This window comes from Protopterus annectens, chromosome 5.part0 (genome assembly GCF_019279795.1).
Source record: "Protopterus annectens isolate FY-2018-M chromosome 5.part0, PAN1.0, whole genome shotgun sequence".
NCBI lineage: Eukaryota > Metazoa > Chordata > Ceratodontiformes > Protopteridae > Protopterus > Protopterus annectens.
In genome coordinates, this window is record NC_056735.1 from 1,388,202,677 (window position 1) to 1,388,222,840 (window position 20,164).

The 20,164-nt window shown below is 39.5% G+C and overlaps 1 protein-coding gene across 1 annotated transcript in view; it reads left to right on the forward strand.

Annotated features, from left to right (window-relative positions):
• ME3 (malic enzyme 3) overlaps positions 1–15,823 on the forward strand; it is a 1,533,849-nt gene extending 1,518,026 nt beyond the window's left edge. Inside the window, exon 19 of the mRNA XM_044071202.1 lies at positions 1,345–15,823. Coding sequence (XP_043927137.1) covers positions 1,345–1,506 — 162 coding nt within the window. The 3' untranslated portion in view covers positions 1,507–15,823. The remainder of the gene's footprint in view (positions 1–1,344) is intronic.
• The last annotated feature ends 4,341 nt before the right edge of the window (positions 15,824–20,164 follow it).

The following is a 20,164-nucleotide window of genomic DNA, read 5'->3' on the forward strand; positions in this document are numbered from 1 at the left end:
GCCTGATGACACATCAGTTTGGTGTTTTAACTGGAGGATTACACCTCAGAAGTGCAGTACTGTTTCCCAGTGTTGTAACATTCAGAGTGCCAGATGTCAGGATAGAACTTGCAGCTTTATGACCTTTGGGTATCAAAGCAGGGTGTGCAGCCTCCTGTAACAGTATAGTTTGGAATGACGGACAAGGGAAAAATTGATGCCTGCCTATTTGACATCAGATGGATGACTTTATTAAATGTTGATCAGGTGATGTCAGTCATATGATAGAGTAAATTTGAAGATACAGTCAGCAGCTGGAACAACCCCTGTGTATGTCCATAGCCAGATAATCAATGGAGAAAAAGGTGGCCGAACACTCACTTGTGCATTTTCAGACTGCGGTTCATAGGTACTAGGCTATCAATCTGTGGACTATTACAAGCCTAGGCAATAACTAAAGGTAAGAATCAAACCCTGTACCTTGTATTTATATGGTAAAGACCTTAACTGTTATGCCAGCATAACATTATGTCACCTTTGGCTGAATGAAGGGTCCTCTGGTTCAGATCCTAGTACACTTACAGCAAATTTTGTTTATAGTTTTAATTTTCCATTCATCATTTCATTGAGTTAAAGCCGTGATGATAACTTGATGAGGTGATAGGAAGCACTAATAACCACTTTTTAAAAGTTTCGGCAGGTTCCTGTGCATGATGCACAGAAGCAGTGTCTGAAGTTGAGAAATCAGCATGATTAACAATGAAGCCTACTGCTTATGCTGCTGTCGTCAGGGGTTGTTAGCATTATTGGTGATCACAGATTGCATTTTGACATCGACAATCAATGCCAAGTGACAGTTTCATCCCAGAAGAAGAGGCAGCATGAGGAGACAGGAGAATGATTAAAACAAACTTTCCACTGCCATCCATGCCTGTACAGTCTAACACAACCGCTTACTGTATTTTGTGATATGCATGTAAGCTTATAAAAAATAGACTGTGTCCTTTTAAAGGGAGTGTTCTCTGATATAAACTGGCAAATTGGGCTGAGGTTGCTAGACAGGGGCCCAGAGAATTAGATGTGCAACAGATATGGAGCATATTTGAATAGAAAATAAGATAGAAGATATGGGATGGTACAAAACAAATAGTGAAGACTTTCATTTATTTCAGTTTAATCAAGCTTGGACAGACATTTTATTTTTAATTTTACTCTTAAGAAACACTAATAGAAAAGGGTTACACAGACCTGCACAGTTTTTTTTTCAAGCAGTGTTATCAGCAAAGTAAACTTGGCTTTTGTGTTTACTTTATTCACTGTACTCCATTTCTAATTAACATGTTTTGTTTTTATTGTTTGTTACAGATTGTGGAATATGCCTACAAGTATAATATGGCCTCTTGGTACCCTGAACCAAAAGACAAGGAGACCTTTGTCCGTGCCCACATGTACAGTCCAGATTATGACTCCTTTGCACTGGATAGCTATCACTGGCCAGCAAATGCCATGAAAATCCAAGATGTATAACATTCCTTTTTTTTTACTACTTAGACTGACATGCAGGCTGCCACAATCCTGTTTATCATAATCATTGTTATAAGAAGACAAAATGAAGTACTTGGAATTTCTAGTTTTCAGTTTTATAACTGGCATCAGCAGAATTCATATACACCCTCGGTATCATAATCACAGTTGGAAGAGTTTCTCTGGGTCCGATTCCAAAAGGCTTACTCTCAGTGTAAGTGACCACTTACACTGAGAGCAGGTCTTTTGGAATCTGGCCCCCGGTGTACGCCTATTTATAGATAGGACTTTATACCAAAGTCAGTCACTTACACTGAGAGCAAGTGTTTTGAATCTAGCCCTCTTTCTTTAATTCTGAAGGCCTGTGCTGTACCCCAAAATATATTTTTTCATTCCAAGTGTGTTTGATCACTGTGTTCCCAGTTATTATGCAGACCAATATGACCTATAAAGTAGAGATGATTTTAATGCATTAGGGAAAGGAAAACGATTTCAGATCATTCAAAGCTGAAGAAACACAAACTGTCACATGAAGAGACATTTTCATTGCTTTGTTTTCCATTTACAAAAAAAAAATAATATTTTTGTTACAGACCACTTACTTTGTAAATAATGTATACTGAAGAAGATTTCTTTGCAGTCTACTCTGCAGTCATCTTTTGTTTTAATGTTATGAAAATTTGTTTATCAGGAAATAGGAAACATTTTTTTCTTCATTTTTTGCCATGTTAAGTAGATAAAAAGATGTAATCAGTATAACCATTTTTTACCAACTTTTGTGCTTACAATACCATTGTTTTTTTTCTCCTTTGTTACTTCCATCCCTTCTGCCTGCCAGCTATCAATCCTCCCCCTTGTCAGACTCACTCCTGTTCATTCTCTAGTGGCTGGGATTCCCAAGATTGGATAGGTGACAGCTGTCCAGAGGGTCTGTCACTCATGCAGTTTGTGCATCCCAACAATGACAGCATTTGTGTAAGCCTCTAACTCATCCCCTGGGTTGGGGAAAGAGCTACCCTGTCTGGCACAAGTGCTCACAGTACAAGTCCCCCTGTGAGAGCATACCCTCATGCACAAGCTAAAAACTTGGTGATCTGAAAGCCCACCTCTAGAATGCCCATTGCAATGTCACCCCCTGGTGTGCGGGATTGTGTCTAGGCACAGTCTGCTCCACCCTGGTCTTCTTTCTAGGGTTAACATGTCCATCCTCGTCTGCCAGCACTGCGAAGCACCTAAACTGCTAATCGAACTTGGGTCACATGGGCCACACACAAGGCTTTATCCCTGTCTCTGTACCTGGCACCATTGTCTCCTTTTTTTTTTTCCACTATTAAAGTTATGCATGTTTTTGTTAAAATATGGTAATGCTCACAGGTGATTTTTAACCTGTTTCCAAACCCACAGGAAAGTAACATGAATGAAATATGTATGGCAAAGTACAATTGAGCAAAACTGTTTTGAAACATTTCTGCTGAAGTGATTTAATCAGTGGGTGTAAGAAACTGTGACTGTAAATGTTCTTCTTCCTCCAAGACCACAACAACCCAGTTTTTGTTTTTCGCAGCTGTGGTTACCTGGTAGTTAATTATTGTAGTTAGCGTCAATGAGAATAATGCAGACCCCAAACAGAATTAAAAATATCTGTCTGAAATTGAACAGTTACTTTTGAAATACCACAGTTTTACTCAGGAGCAACCAGCGACAATGTGTTTGAGAAGATGATTTGTTTAAAATTATTTTGTATCCATAAAATACTACCTTATTGATAGATGCAGCATACTTCTTTTCTGAATCTGTTTGAATTAAATACAGTTAAAGTTGCTTAGTACTTATTTGTTTTCAATGGATTTGACATATGCTTTGTCTGAAGGGAAACTGTTTAGAATATTCAGAGTTGTGAGTGGAGAGAGAGTAAGTACTGCCATGTTCTTAGCCAGTCACAGCCCATTTGCTTACATCTTTTAATTACAATTATTGGATGGTGCAGTGGTGCAGCAGTAGCGTTTTCACCTCACAGCAAGAGATTCTCTGGTTCAGTTCTTGGCTGCAGTGCCTTCTGTGCGGAGTCTACATGTCCTACCTGCATTTCTGTGGGTTTCCTCCCACTTTGTAAAGACATGTATCTGAAGCGTTTCTCCCTTGGCCTCTGCTGAAAATTGGCTTTGTTCCAAGTCGGGCTTTCCCGGTTAACAAATGTTAAATAAATTAGATTGATTGTTTTGTACCCTTTTTGAGTTACAGTGAACTAAGTTATTTTCACTTGTAAGAACAACTAAGTAACAAAGGTAGTTTGACAGTAGTTTGGGTGGCGCTGCAGTTTCTTTTTCTTATGGAAAATATTTCTTTAGAATTAATTTACAGTGATAGGGTGGGCTTTGCATCTGCACCCCCCCCTTTCTGTGTGTATGACCTTATATATAGATATATTCACACATGCATAGGCAGACACACACACACACACACACACACACACACACACACACGCACACACAAACACACACACACACACACACACAGGGAAGAAATGAACATCTGTACTTTTCAGTACCTCATCCTATCCCAGCAAACAACCTGTGCAAGGTAGAAACCATCCCCTGAGGGAGGCTACCCCATCCAAGAAAATAATTGGTTGTCTCAGTGCTCTCGGGTAGCAATGACAATTACGATACTAATGTGACACATTCACAAATATATATTTATATGGATTTATATTATATCATATCTTTTTTTTTTTTTTTAATTTTGAGTTTTGGAAACTCAGTCATATGGCCTCGACCATATGAATTTTGAGTTTCGGAAAACTCTATGATGTAATATAAATCCATTCATGTATATCATTATACCACATATGATGCTGTCCTTTACAGCCTTAATAACCTTCCTTTTAAGTGCCTTTGTCTGGCACCAACTTTTAATGTAGGACTTCTAAATCTCAATTCAGTACCCAGATTAAGTCTCAATTCTTGATTTTAGAGTTGCATCATAACTTTCATGTTTCCTGTTGCCTTTCTTTCTGCATCCAGAAATCTTATTTGTTTTTCTAATATCACAGTTTTCCAAGATCCTTGCCATGTCTGGTTGGAGACAGTGCCTTTTCTTAAGATGAATCCTTCTTTCTCAGGTTCATGTGAGCTAAATATATTGTGTTGTACTTCTTTAAACTATTAGCTGCAATGCCACATATGTATTATTGTCTTCTTGCCTGTGTGATCCCTTAGATTGTTTTTGCATCATTTATGCATGCTTATAATTTGTGAAGAAGCATGCCTTTTTTGTTAGCTCCATTACGTTGCTGTTAGAGAAATTGCAAAAGATGCAGACCTAGTACCAAATGCTGGAGGAATTTGCACTTGCCATTACCTTTTCCTCTGACTGAAATCCATTACTTGGGGCTATTTATGCCGCGGTGATAACTGTCTTTAACATATTTAGCCAGTCCCAGATTTGAGTTCCTTCTCCTTCTGCTTTTTCACACTCTTGATGTGAAACAGAACCCAAACCCTTACTTAAATCGTGCTGGTCTTGCCTCGCGGCTCTCCATGATTGTGAAACAGAACCCAAACCCTTACTTAAATCGTGCTGGTCTTGCCTCACGGCTCTCCATGATTGTGAAACAGAACCCAAACCCTTACTTAAATCGTGCTGGTCTTGCCTCGCGGCTCTCTGTGATCAGTTCTGCTCATTATCTAACTGAGCGGGTGTATCTTTTGTCTGACAAGTACTCTTTGCTATGTGCTGCACAGGATCTTCCTGTCCACTATGCTCAGTCTGCTTGTCCTTTGGCAGTAGTCTGTCTGTGGAATGGACAATTCCAAGTTTGCTTGAGTGTGAAAATGTTTCATCGGTGTTCACTGCAGGGGATAATTCTGCCTGGCTCAAAGGACAACAGCCTCAGAGCTGATTATATTAGTAGAGGGTTGGTGAGGATTGCTTCCAAGAGAATGCAGATGCTGAATTCCATCATATATCATTTTGTGTTTGTACTGTAGCAAAATTCACAAACCTATTTATTTTCAAGTTAGGGAACCATACTCAGCCCTTTCCTAAAGTAATGCCCATCAGCTTTTCTGCTCACAACCATAGTTAAGAGTATTGCTTAAAAACAAGCACAAGAAAATTATATAACATTATAAATAAAATCACCTGCACACCTATGTGGGAGCCTTTGACTCCTCACTCCCCTTTAATCTCTTATACATAAATTCCACCCTCACTTTACCTTGAAGAAAGCTGCAACTCCACAAACTGTGCTGTGCGAAGATAACATAAGTCACTTGAACCTAATTCACTGTCCAACAAATACCAAGTAGTGAAAGTTGCAGGTATCCTGACTGAATGCAAAATTGTAACTAGTGGGTTACTGCAAAGAACAGTGGTGGACCCTCTCCTTTTTGGTACTTATTTTTCAGACATCCAAGTCAATATTTCTGAAGTGTGGCTGACCAAGTTTGCTGAAAACTGTTATCTCCTCATCCATTGATATTAAATTGTTCGAAAAAGGACTTGAATGTGCACATACCTGGTATACTAAAAATTGTCTCAAGCTAAATGCAAGAAAAAAATGCAGTATAGTAGCAATTAGCAAAAAAGCTGTTCCCACCTCATAGTTATAATTGGTACTTCTCTTTAAACTGATACAGACATAAAAGAACTGGGCACCTATGTGGACAATTCTGTCTCATTTGATCATCATGTTTCCACCATAGTCAGGAAATGCTTTGATCTGGCCAGGTTAATGTCAAAGGGAATATCTTCAAGATCAAAAGATGTCATCTTACGACTGTACTGTTCCCTGATCAGACTCATCATCGAATACAGTGCCCATTGGTATTGATAGGTTCAAGCATATTGCACAACTGGAAAGACCCAGTGACTTTTCACCCAAAAAAATGAAATGCCTTAATTCCTTCAACTGTCCTGCTAGATCAGCACACCTCTCCATATACTTGAGTAGCCTACTGGCTTCTCCAAAGTGACCATTTCTTGCTTGTTTGACCATGAAAGATCAAATTCTATTTGACTTCCTATTTCTTTTCATAACCAGCTGCTCTACATACAGCAGAATTATAGACCTAAATGTACACCAACAAATAAACAAGATTTGCTGTTGGATTAATTTCCTAACTCAGCATATTCCAAACCTGTGGAATACATTCCCACTGCAGGTCAAGCAATGCACTACTCTGTCTACTTATAAGGATACTTTTGACAATTGGATAGGTAGACATAAATTTACACCAAGATTTTCATGTATGACCCTGCTTGATTTGGGAGATGGGCTCTATTAAGTACTCATAAAGTGTGGCAAGACCTTTTATGTGTGCCTACGCAAAGGTGTTTATGGCTAGGCCTCTTACAGTCCTGTGATCACCTGTCTTAGTATTCCTATGATCCTGTTTTCCTAACTGAACAAAATGCATTGAATGAAACATTATAACAATTAAAATCACAAAGGGAGCATTTTCTGACACCCTTTTACTTGTATTTACACTGACTCTTTATTCAGTGCATTGCAGAGAATTCTGCAACTCCTCAAACTATTCTGTTTAAAATTACCTGACTTTGCTTGGCAATTGAACAGACTACATTTCTTTGCCATGAATGTAATTATAATCACATTGCATCTGACATATATATTATTTAGAAGTGTAAACTTTCCCTTTCTCTCTGTCTATAAATAATAAATAAACACATACACACACACACACACACACACACACACACACACACACACACACACACACACACACACGCGGGTACTCCTTAGATCAGTTGTCATTTTGTTGAAGGACCTCTGGGTATATAATGGTTTCTAAATGTAATCTTTCTGGAGTACTGTGTTGTCTGAGTACTGGAGATGTCAAATGAAGGAGGTTGGATTTCGAATGGTAACTCTGAGTAGGTTATGTTAATGCAGAAGACTTCAGACATAGCAAACTGTATTGGGGGTAGGAGTGTGTGCAGATGTTTATGGGTTGGGGTAAGGGCTCTCTTTATAAGGGAATGGATGTAGTTCTGTGCAAGTCTTAGCGAGATAGGATTAGAGCAAGGATTACGTAAGGGGATAGATTTATATTTTGTGTGTACGTGTGTGTGTTTCTGTATGTAATGTGTGCTATTATCTTTTGTAGTGGTAGTGTTATGGAAGGAGGTTATCTAGGGTAAGGTGCAGGGTTAGAGTTAGGGGTAAGATACGTTAATGAAGTGCTGTACTGTTCTTATGCTGCTGTACAGTTAATTGCGAGTTGTAGAAAAATCCTATTTGTTTATATTTCTTAGAAAAATAAATGAAAATTGCATTAAAACAGAAGATGATGTTGTCTAGTTATATTAAACAGGATGTATTCACTGTTCACTTAGCTGTTTTTTTATGGATTATGGTACAAAGATTAAAAAAAAATAATGCCATTTCAATAAACAAAGAGAGCAGCAATCAAGCAAAAGACATACTGAGAGAAAGCAAACCATGAAGCCACAAAGGTTTTTATTTTATTTATTTATTCTGGGGGGTGCGGTACTTGTACACACACACACACACACACACACACACACACACACACACACACACACACACACACACACACACACACACACACGCACCTCAGGTAGATCCACATTTTGAGGGTAAGGGTTGAAGATTTGGGTTCTCTGAAAAGTCACCAACAAAAGGAGAATGCATTTTTGTTGTTATCATAATACAACCAGTGGCAGTAGTGGGGCTGTTAATTACACACAGCAGTAATTTACTGCATTTACTTGTTTGTTCAGTAACCATCTGTATTAAATGTTATTTTATTGTTTATTTTACCTTCATTAGTAATGGTGTCATCCTCATTTTTAATGGAAATCAGGAATGAGAGAAGTGCCTCATGAACTCAGCCTTTGAGCTGCTTAGACTGCCCAGACTGTTATAGACTGCCTTAGTTCTGGTGAATTAAAAATAGATCTGATGTCAATTTTCATTCATTCCTCAACTGATGAGAATCTCATACTCAGATCCGACTCAGCCATTACACTAGCTCATGGCCTCCGACAAACTCTCAAGCTCCTTTTCCTACCCATAATGCACTATCCCTAATGTCCCTCAGATCTTGTTTGCCGCTTTCGAGTCTAGACGTGGTCGCCTTCAGCTCTAGGGTTAGTTGGTAAAGATAAGTGAATCTTTGCAAATTCTATTCTTCAAATGGTTATTTTTTGACAAGTCTTTTTTCACAAAACAGTTATTCTGTTTCCTTGTGTGTCTGTAATTTGTTTATAATTTTCTATACCTTTATACACTTGATAGGGTAGTCTTCACTACCATTGTTGGTAGACCTTTCCTACCCTGTTTCTTTCTTCTCTGCTTTTATAGTTAACCTTTCCTTTCCCTTTTTGATAAAAAAAATCTTCTAGCTTATTCTTACTGGCTTTTCTTCCTAGTAATTGTAGCATTTGGACTGTCTGGATATGTTAGGACTATATTTTTGAGTCTCCTTTGATATCTAGTTATAAGTATTTACTTTAAACAATGTCTGAGAAAAGTTAAAAAAAAATGCCAGAAATGTGGGCATAAGATGCCTTTTTCAGATGCCCACACTCTCTGTGTTTACTGTTTAGAGGCTGAGCACCTTGATCAAGATTCCGACATTTATAGTGGGTTCAACCCAAGAGGTTTGGCGGAAAGAAGAAATAGGTTAATTTTTAAAGCTCCCTTTTCTCAAGCCATTTCTGGAGTTCAATCTCCCAAGATTAAAACTAAGGATCCTTCAAAATGGTCCAGACCTTTGGATTCCCCTGCATCTACTTCCTCAGATCAGAAGTCACTTGGGATCTGACCATTTTCAGATCCGATCAGATATGTTTCAAGTACTACAGCCTCTGATCCGATGAAACGTACTCAGGATCCGACTTCCTTGGATCCTGACACCTTGCCAGGGACTGTCTATTCGCCGAGCTTGGATCCGGTCCTTTCCAGGGTACCCTCCCCATTTTTAGAGTGGCACTCAAAATTGCCTTTGGTGGTATCCTCTCATTCCTACAGAAACAAATTCAGAAGGGAGTTCTCACGGTTCCTACCCCCTTCAGGTTAGGAACATCATCCATCTACCACTCTATTGATAACAACTCCTTCTCTGACCCAACCTGTGGTGTTAGAGTCCTTGGATCCAAGTGTTCCAGGCCCTTGTTGATCGAATCCAAAAAAAGTATTGTCTTTGGATCCAACTGTTACTCTGAGTGCACCGGCCCTGACATCTGGATGACTATTGGAGCCCGAAGCTTCCAGGTCAGATCAAAAGAGATAGGATCGACTCCAGGGTTTTCAGAACCATCTCTTCTCTTGGAGCTTCGGCTGTGGATAGCTCAGCTCCAGCTTCAAACTCGGGTGGATTGCTCTCTGAGTGGAAGGAAGTGATGAGCCAGAAACTCTTTTTATTGGCTCCATTGTCTACCTTCCCTCCTGAGCGGTCTGCTTTTGAGGTTGTGAAGATTGTTTTCTTTGCAGTAACAGGTCAGACGTGTGCTTCCCCCTCTGATCCACCCTTATCCTCCCAGATGACTTTGTACCATGATCCTCAACATTCTAGTCCATGGAGACAGCCTGGCCAAAGCTTTCTGTCCACCCAGTGGGGTATTGTCATCTCTTCTGATACTTCTCCAGATCATCCCATTGAAGATCATCCCATTGAAGAAGTCCCTAGGAAGAGGAAGTGCAAAAGGAGGCACTTGGACTTTCATCAAGAGTCTATCAATGAGGATACTGACTTCAGTGAGGGAGAAGGGTCTCCAAGATCACCACCCGATGACGGCACATTTGGAGACATTCTTGAGATCCTTAAAGAGAAGGGTGATTGGTCTGCCCAAAACCTGACTCCTGAGGAGTCAGTATTTCTGGAAGCTTTTAGGACTGGCTCATCTATCTTCTGGGTTACTCCACCTGCTAATGAACTCATTGATTTGGTTTCTAAGCTGGCGTGGAAAGAACCTGATATGACTGAGCCAATTCCCTAGAGACCAGATAGGATTCTGGCTGCACTGGTAAGAAGAGAATATTGGAGTAAAGTGGTACCAGTTGATGCAATGGTTAGTGCGGCAGCTACAAAAAAGGAATTTGCAGAACAGAATTCTTCTATCCATCCCCCTAATAAAGAATCTAGGGCACTGGACAGATTTGGAAAGCAGGTTTAAGCTTCAGTAACTTTTGCTCTCACATTGTTAAAATACTTGACACACTTCACGAGACTGCAAAGGGACTTGATCAAGGAACTTTCAAATTCCCATTCACAGAACACTACTGCTGAGGCTTAATCTTCTGTGGACTCATAGTTGTCTGCCCTTCAATCTATCGCAAATCTGTGTGTGAGGCTCATATCACATGCTGCAGAAGGCACCTCAAGGGCCATGGGTTCAGGTATTCCCATCAGGAGGCATGCCTGGATGCGCCTGTGTGATTTTGTGGAACCCTTCAAGTCATTGTTTATTAATGCTCTCTTTGACAGCTCTTCTTTGTTTGGCCCCACTGTTAAAGACACACTCTCCAGATGTGAGAAAGGCAGAAAGACCCTCTCTGCAGTGGGTGCATGTTTTTCGACCCCTCAAAGGACCTTTACCTCATATCAACGGAGAGGTCAAAAGGACCTTTTCCAGGAATCAACAAGGAGGTCGAAATATGTGGTTCAGGAAGTCTCAGGATCCTTTCCAGGACACACATGGAGGTTGTTCCCCCAGAGGCGGGGGGTGATCATGGTAAAAGACTCCTCCCATGGCAGAGGAGCCCCACAAAACTAAAGGTCTAGAGATTCCTTTTTCAACAGACCCTTCCAGCGCTCCTGAAGGGAGGCCTGATTGACTTCCTCTGAAGGCAGTCTGGGGTCACTTATCTCTGCACTAGGAAGCCTGGTTAAACATAACAAAAGAAACATGGATGCAGAGAATTATTTCCAGAGGTCATATTCCCTTTTCCCTGCCACCTCCATTATCCAGAAAATTCCCTGATGTTCCACCCAATCAGAGGGAAGCAGCAGCACTAGAAATCCAAAAGCTGCTAGAAAAAAGTGTTATCCAAGAGGTCCCTTCAGACCAAATAGAATCCAGAACTTACTCAAGATTTTTTTTAGTGCCAAAGAAGACGGGACCAGAGATCAAGTTTAGATCACAGTCTGGTGAGCAAATCAGTTTGACACACCAAGTTCCAGATGGTCACGTTTCAGTCCTTTTGGGCCTTTCTGAGCAGGGACGACTGGATGTGCTTGCAGACCTTCAGAGGATCCAGAAGGTACCTACGCTTCTGGCTGCAAGCTAGTCACTCTCAATCAAGAGCACTGCCCTTTGGACCCACTACAGCCCCCGGGGGTATTCACCAAGTGTATGGCAGTGGTAGCAGCTTACTTGGGACTGCAAAGATTCTGGGTGTTTCCATATTTGGGTCTATATTATGACACCAAAACAGCTAAACACCGAACACCGTTTCAGCGACACATAAAGAGCAAATTACAAGTTAAGCGAATGGCCAGATCACCAATTATTTTCCTAGGGGAAAAAATTGGTAGGCCAACCAGACACGACACACCAGCTTAAACATTACAAAGTGGTGGGCTTCCCCCCCACACCCCCCCTAACTAAATATACCAACTCTGAGATCGCACTACAGTGAGGAAAAGGGCAAATTCATGGCAACGGCCAAACAATTTTTTTTCCTTAGGAAAAAAATCGGTGATCTGGCAGTTCACTTAACTTGAGTTTGCTCTTTATGTGTCGCTGAAATGGTGTTCGGTGTTTAGCCTTTTCGATGTCATAATATAGACCCCCCCCCCCATATTTAGATGACTGGCTCATTACCGTCCTGACCAGGCATCAGCTGATACAAGCATGAGACCAAGTGTTGCAGACCTGCTTAAATCTTGGAATAACCATAAATTACAACAAGTCTTATTTACAATCAACCCAGACAATGAAATTCATAGGAGCAGTGTTCAACACAGTATCTGTTGTAGATCTCTTCTTCTTTCAAGAGTACAGACAATAAGGAAACAGGTCAGGACATAATTTCCAGTACCAGAATTTCAGTCCGACTGATTCTGCAAGCCCTGGGATCAATGTCAGCAGCAATCATTTTAGTTCCTTTAGCAAGATATCACATCAGAATTCTGCAATTGATGCTAGCAACTCAATGGTCAGTGCTCTCTCAACTCATATTGGCAAAGATATGAATAACTCAGGTTTGCAAACAGTATCTTTCCTGGTGGATTTAGTTACAACTGTTACAAGGTTGTCCTTTCACTCTCCCTCAGGCCAAGGCCGTAGTGACCACAGACTCTTCCCAGATTGGGGGCCAAGGCAGTTGGTCCTCCAAAGAGGCCAACTTGCATATCAATGTTCTGGAAAAGAGAGCGGTGCTTTTGGCATCACAAGCATTCCAAAACTCTCTACCTGTCAGGGTAATTGCAGTCCAAATGGACAATATGTCAGTAGTTTAGTACATCAACAAACAAGGGGGAACCAGATCTTATCCCCTGTGTCGAGAAGCACTAAGAGTGTGGCAATGGGCGATATCTTCCAACTGCTTTCTCATAGCAACACATGTTCTGGAGAAGTCCAACATAATAGACAAATTGAGCAGGTCCATATTACTGTCTCTCAACAATGAGACAGAAACCATTTTCAGTTAGTGGGGCCAGCCTTGCTACGATCTTTCTGCATCTCCCCTGCACAAGTGCAGCAGCTACTTTGACCTGATCCCCCCATTGGGGTAATCACTGAGGGATGTTCTGATACACGATTGGCTCCCCAGTCTTCTGTGTGCTTATCCTCCAACTCCCCTAAAAAAGCAGCCAGGTTGAAGAGCAAAGTCATCCTCATTGCACCTTACTGGTCTTGACAAGTTTAATTCCCCTTCCTTTGGCCTCATCTAGTGTACCCACCATGGATTCTGGATCTAACTCCAGTCCCCCTGTCTCACCCGGCAGACATGGTTCACCCAGGTGTCTCAAATCTCAAACTGACTGCATGGTTTCTTTAATTCCCATAATAGCCAGGCAACCAATGCTGTCTTCCCTTGTCCATTCCATACTTTCATCTTCCTATAAACCTTCTACTAGGAAACTCTACAGAAGTAAGTGGAAAAGGTCTGTTTATTGGGCAGAGCAGAATCAGACTGACCCCTTCTCAGCTCCGATCCATTCTGTTCTTGAATTTTTAGTGAGTTTGTTAAATGAAGGTGCTAGTTCTTCAACTATTAAAGTTCAGTTTGCAGCAATCTCTGGGGTTTCAAACTTCTTCCCTGGATGCCTCTAAACTGTGCAAAGCCTTTCTGAAAGGTGCTCTTCTGCTAGGACCCCTTATAAAGACCACATACCACGATGGGATTTAAATTTGGTATTGCAAGCCTTAATACCTTCTTCCTTTGAGCCAGCAAATGTGATCTAAAATTTCTGACATGGAAAACTGTCTTTTCTGTGTTGATTTCTGGCCTATTTGTGGTGGTTGCAGAAGTGTATTTTTAGTTGCAATTACATCTGCTAGAGGAATTTCAGAAATTCAAGCATTGTCTTTCACCTTACATACCAGTGCTTTATTCCTACATAAGGTGGTGTCAGAATCCAGTATTAACCAAGCTGTTCATCTGCCAGTATTCTTCCCAAACTTTGCCAATAAAGTTGAATATATGCTGCACTTACTGGATGTTCATAGACAGTTATGTTTCAACCCGCACAGAACAAAAGTTGTTTGAAAGACAGAACAGCTATTTGTTTCCTTTGCATATAAGTTGGGCAAATCAGTTACAAAGGTCACTCTAGCTAGATGGTTGACAGATTGCATTTCATTTGTCTACAACAAATTGGATCTCCCCTTACCAAAACCATTAAAGGCTCATTCAACCAAATCTATGGCAAGTTCCACTGTATTCCAGTCTAGAGCCTCTATGCACAATATATGTGTGGCTGAAACTTGGTTAAATTCTCATACCTTTATCACTGATTGCAAACTAGATCTGGTATCAAGGGGAAAAGAAGCTTTTGGCTCAACCGTATACAAGAATATCCTTTCTTAGAGTCCACCCAGGAATTTAGGCAACTGGGGACTCTATCCCATTAGTTGTACTTACTATAACATTCCATCTGTGTTGTCCATTTTCATTCTTCCTCAACTCACCACCCTCTATCCCTCTCCATTTCTCACAAATGACTTGTGGAGGAATGAGATTCTTAGGGACACCCCTTTCTGTGAACTCCAGTCATTACAATTCTTTTATAGTTTCTCTCTCTCAAGCTGTAAATAGGATCTGGGGGACGTTATGTATAGTGAATTATGGGTAGGAAAGGAGCTCACGAGTATGTTGGAGGCCACGAGCTAGTGTAACGGCCAACTCGGATTTGAGCAATGATTCAAACCCATCAGATGAGGAAGAATGAAAACTGACAACACAGATGGAACGTTATGGCAAGTACATAACTTCTTTTTTTCTGAATTAGTTCAGCCACTTCTTTCTTTTTCCTATCGTAAATCATGGGAGATGACTCATGCTGATGCCAGTTGACACTGTTTTGCAGAAATCTACTCTCTATGCTGCTCAGTCATAGAATAAAAAAAAATGTTTCAGACTGTCATATTATTTTGCCCTGTGTCCAGTTATTGCATACTGTCCTCCAATTTATCATATAATTCTTTTACTGTATATCTGTTCATTCATGGGCTGTAAGTTTCCTTGCATTATTTTGTGTAACTAGTCTCCATACCATTTTACAGGCAGACTGCACTACTTTTGGTGCTTTTATTGCTTTTCATTTATTGGTGTGCCATGTGTGCACTGAAAATACAGAAGAATGCTTTGCCCTTTCGGACATATGAAGTAAATTAGTTTAAATAAATAATATCTTGATTTTATTTTAAAAAGTTTTTATATTGAACATTCAAATTTGAATTATTGCAATGAATGAAAAATAGTAAATCATTATTGTAACCCTAATGAGAGCATTTGCTTGTAATGAATGCTGTTGTCTGAAGCCTAATATTTGGGCCTTAAGAAGCTATTCTTTATACATGAAAGCCCAGCTCTAAGAGTTATTCTAGATTAGTTAGGCACAGATTGTTATTTTTGTGTTTAAACTTCTTGCTGTGGCATGCAGTGCCACTGACCATACCATTGTGGTGCTGCATTCAGTGGTCATTTTAATTTGTTTTTTTATGCTAAGTAAAAGTTTGTAGAGTATGTTGTCTTTTTTTTTCAGTTGAATTTGTGTATTGAAAACATAATATTTTTTTTAATTTGCACATTAGGACATAAAAGCAGTACTTAATTTTCTGTTGTACTGAACTACTGATGAAATAAACAGATACATATTAACTGCTGTGCATTGTAATTTATTTTAATATGTTCTATACCACTAGATTTTTTGCTACTTCTGTTTTACTTCTGTTTCAGATTCAGATTAGAAGTAGCTGCAAACAGTACTTCTGTAATGCAGTAAAGGCGTTGTTTCAAGGTTCTGTAGTCTTGTCATCATTATGTTTTCAGCTATGCCTCTGCAGAGCTTTATCTGTTTGGTAGCCATAATGAGGCATCCATAGGGTGCTAGAATGCTGCAGACTTTATTACATCTCCTACAGATACAAAAATACATCAGTCTGTATTCATATAGTCTATCCCAACCTAGCAACAGAAAAGGCCAGCTGCTAGGAAATGAGGACAGTCACCTGCATCTGCGATATCTACATGGACTGCATTGTATGGAGCTATTAATATTGTGTTATATACAATCAAAGGACAAACTCACAGGCCTTGGCATTTCAGTTGTTGTTAAATACAAGCTGTACTAAAACTGAATCCTGTTCTTTCTATTAAATGCTAAATTATCATTGTGGTTCAGAATGTGTTGCAGATCGAAATGCAGATTCTCCATGTTGATCTGTTTCTGTCCGATTTCCATGTACAGTGTAAGCACTTTTTGAAATCATGCGATCTAGTCATGGCCTCACAGCTTCTCAGTTACTGTCAATAACACAGTAGCTAAAAGGAGTAAAAGACACATGACATAGTCGATAAAACACTTCACCACAGGCGACAAGAAATAAAGACATCTATAAGTTAAAATAAGATATTAAAATATCAATGCACGCAACACTTTATTTCGTATGCCGGGAAGCTGACCATTTTTGGAAGAACATGACATTAAAATGGGCACTCTAGCCTGTATAGTTAAATAAGCCTAATTTCTTTTCTTTATTCCTTGCTGCTTCAGAGTTTATCTTCACAGAAACTTAATTTTATTGTCATCACCTGGTTTATAGTCACTGCCTAAAAAATTGAATGGAAAAAATCAGACTCTTTCTAATGAAATTTGCAGATTTTTCACTGTCTCCAGACCAGTACACTGCTCAGTCATTGCAAAATAGAAATAGCTTCAGTCAGTCAGAATACAGATTACTTGTTCATCTCTCATTTAAACTCCCGTATTCAGATTCCCTTCACGCATTAGCAGACAAACTGTACCCACTACATACTATGCATAGGTTCTCTTCTCTAGGCCCAAAAGTTTGAGAATCTCCAACCTCATCTCAAAGAAGTTACCTCTTATTTAGCATTGAAAACTGAGTTTAAATCCCACCTGTTCACCCAAGCAAAACATTAATGCAAGCAAATGGGACACCTTTATTTATTTATTTACTGGCATTTGTTTACCAGGAAAGTCCATCTGGGCAAGAACCCATTTTCATCTGAAGCCCGGGGAGAAAAGCTCCACATTATACAAATTGCAACAGTGGATCAGTATATCTCTCACAATAAGATATACAGTGGTAAGAGAAGAACATAAATGTAAACACTTCCACCTCTGATCACAACACACTCTGTCCGGAAGCATTCCTAGAGTAAGGTAAGGGTAGCACCTGCTCTGGGCACAGTGTTTGGTGACATGATCAGCAGTTGCCAGAGGGGTTTTATTGCATTACTGGCATTTAGAAATGAATGCTGCAGTTGTACTCGGGACTGATGTGCTTAGTGTGTGGTATTTTAACTGTAGTAAATCACTTTGTTGTTTTTTTTTTTTAAGCCCCTCAGCTTACAGTTGAGGTTTTTCTCTCCTCTTCCCTTCATTCCCCTTGTCAATTTATTATTTTTTTCCCTTTTTACAGCATACAGAAGTAAATATATAAGACCCGTAGCCTGAACACACTGTAATCTGTAGCAAAACATATTTTTTGTTATTGAGGTGTTCTAAAATAACATGATGTCATACGTTTGACTTGTAGTAACTTTACCTATTGTACTATCCAAGTTAATCTGTATTACTGTTATGCTCTTCTCTGTGCTGAGAATGAAACTGTTCCATTGAGATCAGGGCTCTGCCCCAGTAAACACATTAAAAATAAAATAAAACTATTCCTGTCTAATGAGAACTATGAGACGATATTTCACTGAAGTCACTGCTTCCCTTTTCCTGAGATGTAACATCAGAGTTGAAAATAAATATATAAGTGCAGGGTGTAGAAAGTATTTTAAAGTCATTCATCTTGCAGCTTCAGAGTATTAAGCTTGTAGGAATAGTCATCACATTGTTCATTACGAGACCCACCTCTTTAAGAATTAGTCATTTTGTAATGAGTGCGTACACTATCCATGTGGTCACCATATTACATTGCTCTAGTCTATAATGGTTTTCTTTTTTTTTTTCTGGTGATAAACATGTTAGTCTAGGAGTACATTTCTCACTTAGAGTGTGAGAGGTCCCAGACAAGCCCAATGTTTTATAGTGCCTGCCAGTTAGTACAGAGATATAGTGTGGCAGTTAGCACAGAGTATTAATTATATGAGTTGTTCATGATCTGCTTCCTGAGGTACAAGGTTTGATTCCCTCAAATTTAAATGGCTTGCAGTGTGACTTTGAACAAGTCACTTCACCAAACAGTGCTTTGGGGCAATTGAGAAGTTGGGCTAAGCTCCTCAATGATCTCCGTGACTGTATGCCATGATAAACAAAAGAATGAATTCCAGAGTTTTCCAGATGCACCTAACAAAGCCTCTGAGTCACCAAACTTAGAACCCTGGTTGGGGTTAATGGCACTTCTAACTCTTTCAAATGAAAGAGACCCAAGTCTTGTAAAGACATGTACACTAACACCAAAACCTTAAGTAAATCTAATAACAAACCAGTATCTAGTGTATCTCATAAAGAACATGAGTAATATCTTGGTAATGACTGAGAAAAGTAGGTTCAGTGTTGGAGAGTCCTGGGTAAAGGGCACTGCAATAATCCAGCTATGATGAAACCAATGCATGAACTACTACTGAGATGTTCTTGACAAACACTACTTAATCCTAGAAATGTTTCTTAAATAGAAACATGAGGAATTTACAACAGCTGACACCTGGTCCTATAGTGCCAGCCGGTGGTTAAGGGTAATACTGAGATTACCCACTTTGCTAACAAATTCAAACATTTTCCTTCACACAATATGTAAGCAGAGAGTGAAAGAAGATTAGACTGCCTTAAGATAGCATGACCTGCTATAGCCTCAGTTTTGAAAGTGTTCAGTTTCAACTGATTATGGGAAAGCCACAAATGTATAGCTTCATGGTAATCAGCTAAGGAATGCACACATGCCATATCATCCTGTGAGTAGGTAAGATACATCTGAGTATTGTCAGCATAGTTGTGGAATGCCAGTCCTCTCTCTCTAAAATGGTCTCCCAGTGGGAGCACATACACTGTGAAAAGTAGTGGGCCTAAGATTTATTTATTCATTTTTATATGTCCTTTGGTGACCAGCAACGTCTGACCAAGCCAATGGCCCATTTTCTTGTGATGGCCTGGGGAAGAAAAGCTCCACAATTCAAAAAAACATTTAAACAATAGTTAATAAGTAATTACATACAAGATAAGAAAAATCCTGCAGCAGATTAATTATTTTACAATAAGTTGGGGAGAAAAGCTCCACAAACAGACATAAAAAACGTTTTGCAATAACTGATAAGTAGTTGTACACAATGGGAGAAAAGCTACACAACAAATAAAACTCTTTATAATAGATTGCAGTGTATCTTGTATAGCCACACAACAGATTGAAATACATTTACAGAATATTGCTAGGAAAGATTGTGATCAAGAATACAATTTGTACCGCAAGTAGCAAGACAGTTCTAAGAAGTGGATAGCCTCTATCAAGTAAATTAATATACAGTTATTCAAAATATTGATTGTATTACTAATAATGTACAGAGGTGAGAAATAATAGATTATTCTGATTCCAAAATAGAATACTAGAATGAGATGAGAAGGACTAATGTACAGAAGGGAAAATTACGGACATTGAGAGAGAGTTGATTAATATTACAAAGATGAGAATGTTATGGAAGGACACTAGAAAGGAATTGTTGGTTACTAGGATGAGGCGGGAGAAGAGAATCCATTAGTTTTTTGGTAAAGTGAGATCAACTTTTGATATTAGGCCATTACTACCTGCTAATATGTGGAACTGTTAGTGATTCAGAGTGTGAAAGGCATGATTATAACGAACAGGTCTTCATGTATCTGATTTGAGGGTTGTGCAAGTAAAGGTCCAGGTGTCAGACAAATATTTTTTTAGATTGGTCTTGAAATGGGAAAGGTTGCTAATATGTTTAAGGGTTAAAGGGACAAAGTTCCAGGAGTGAGCTACGTAGCTAGAATATAGAGAGGTCCCTGCTGAC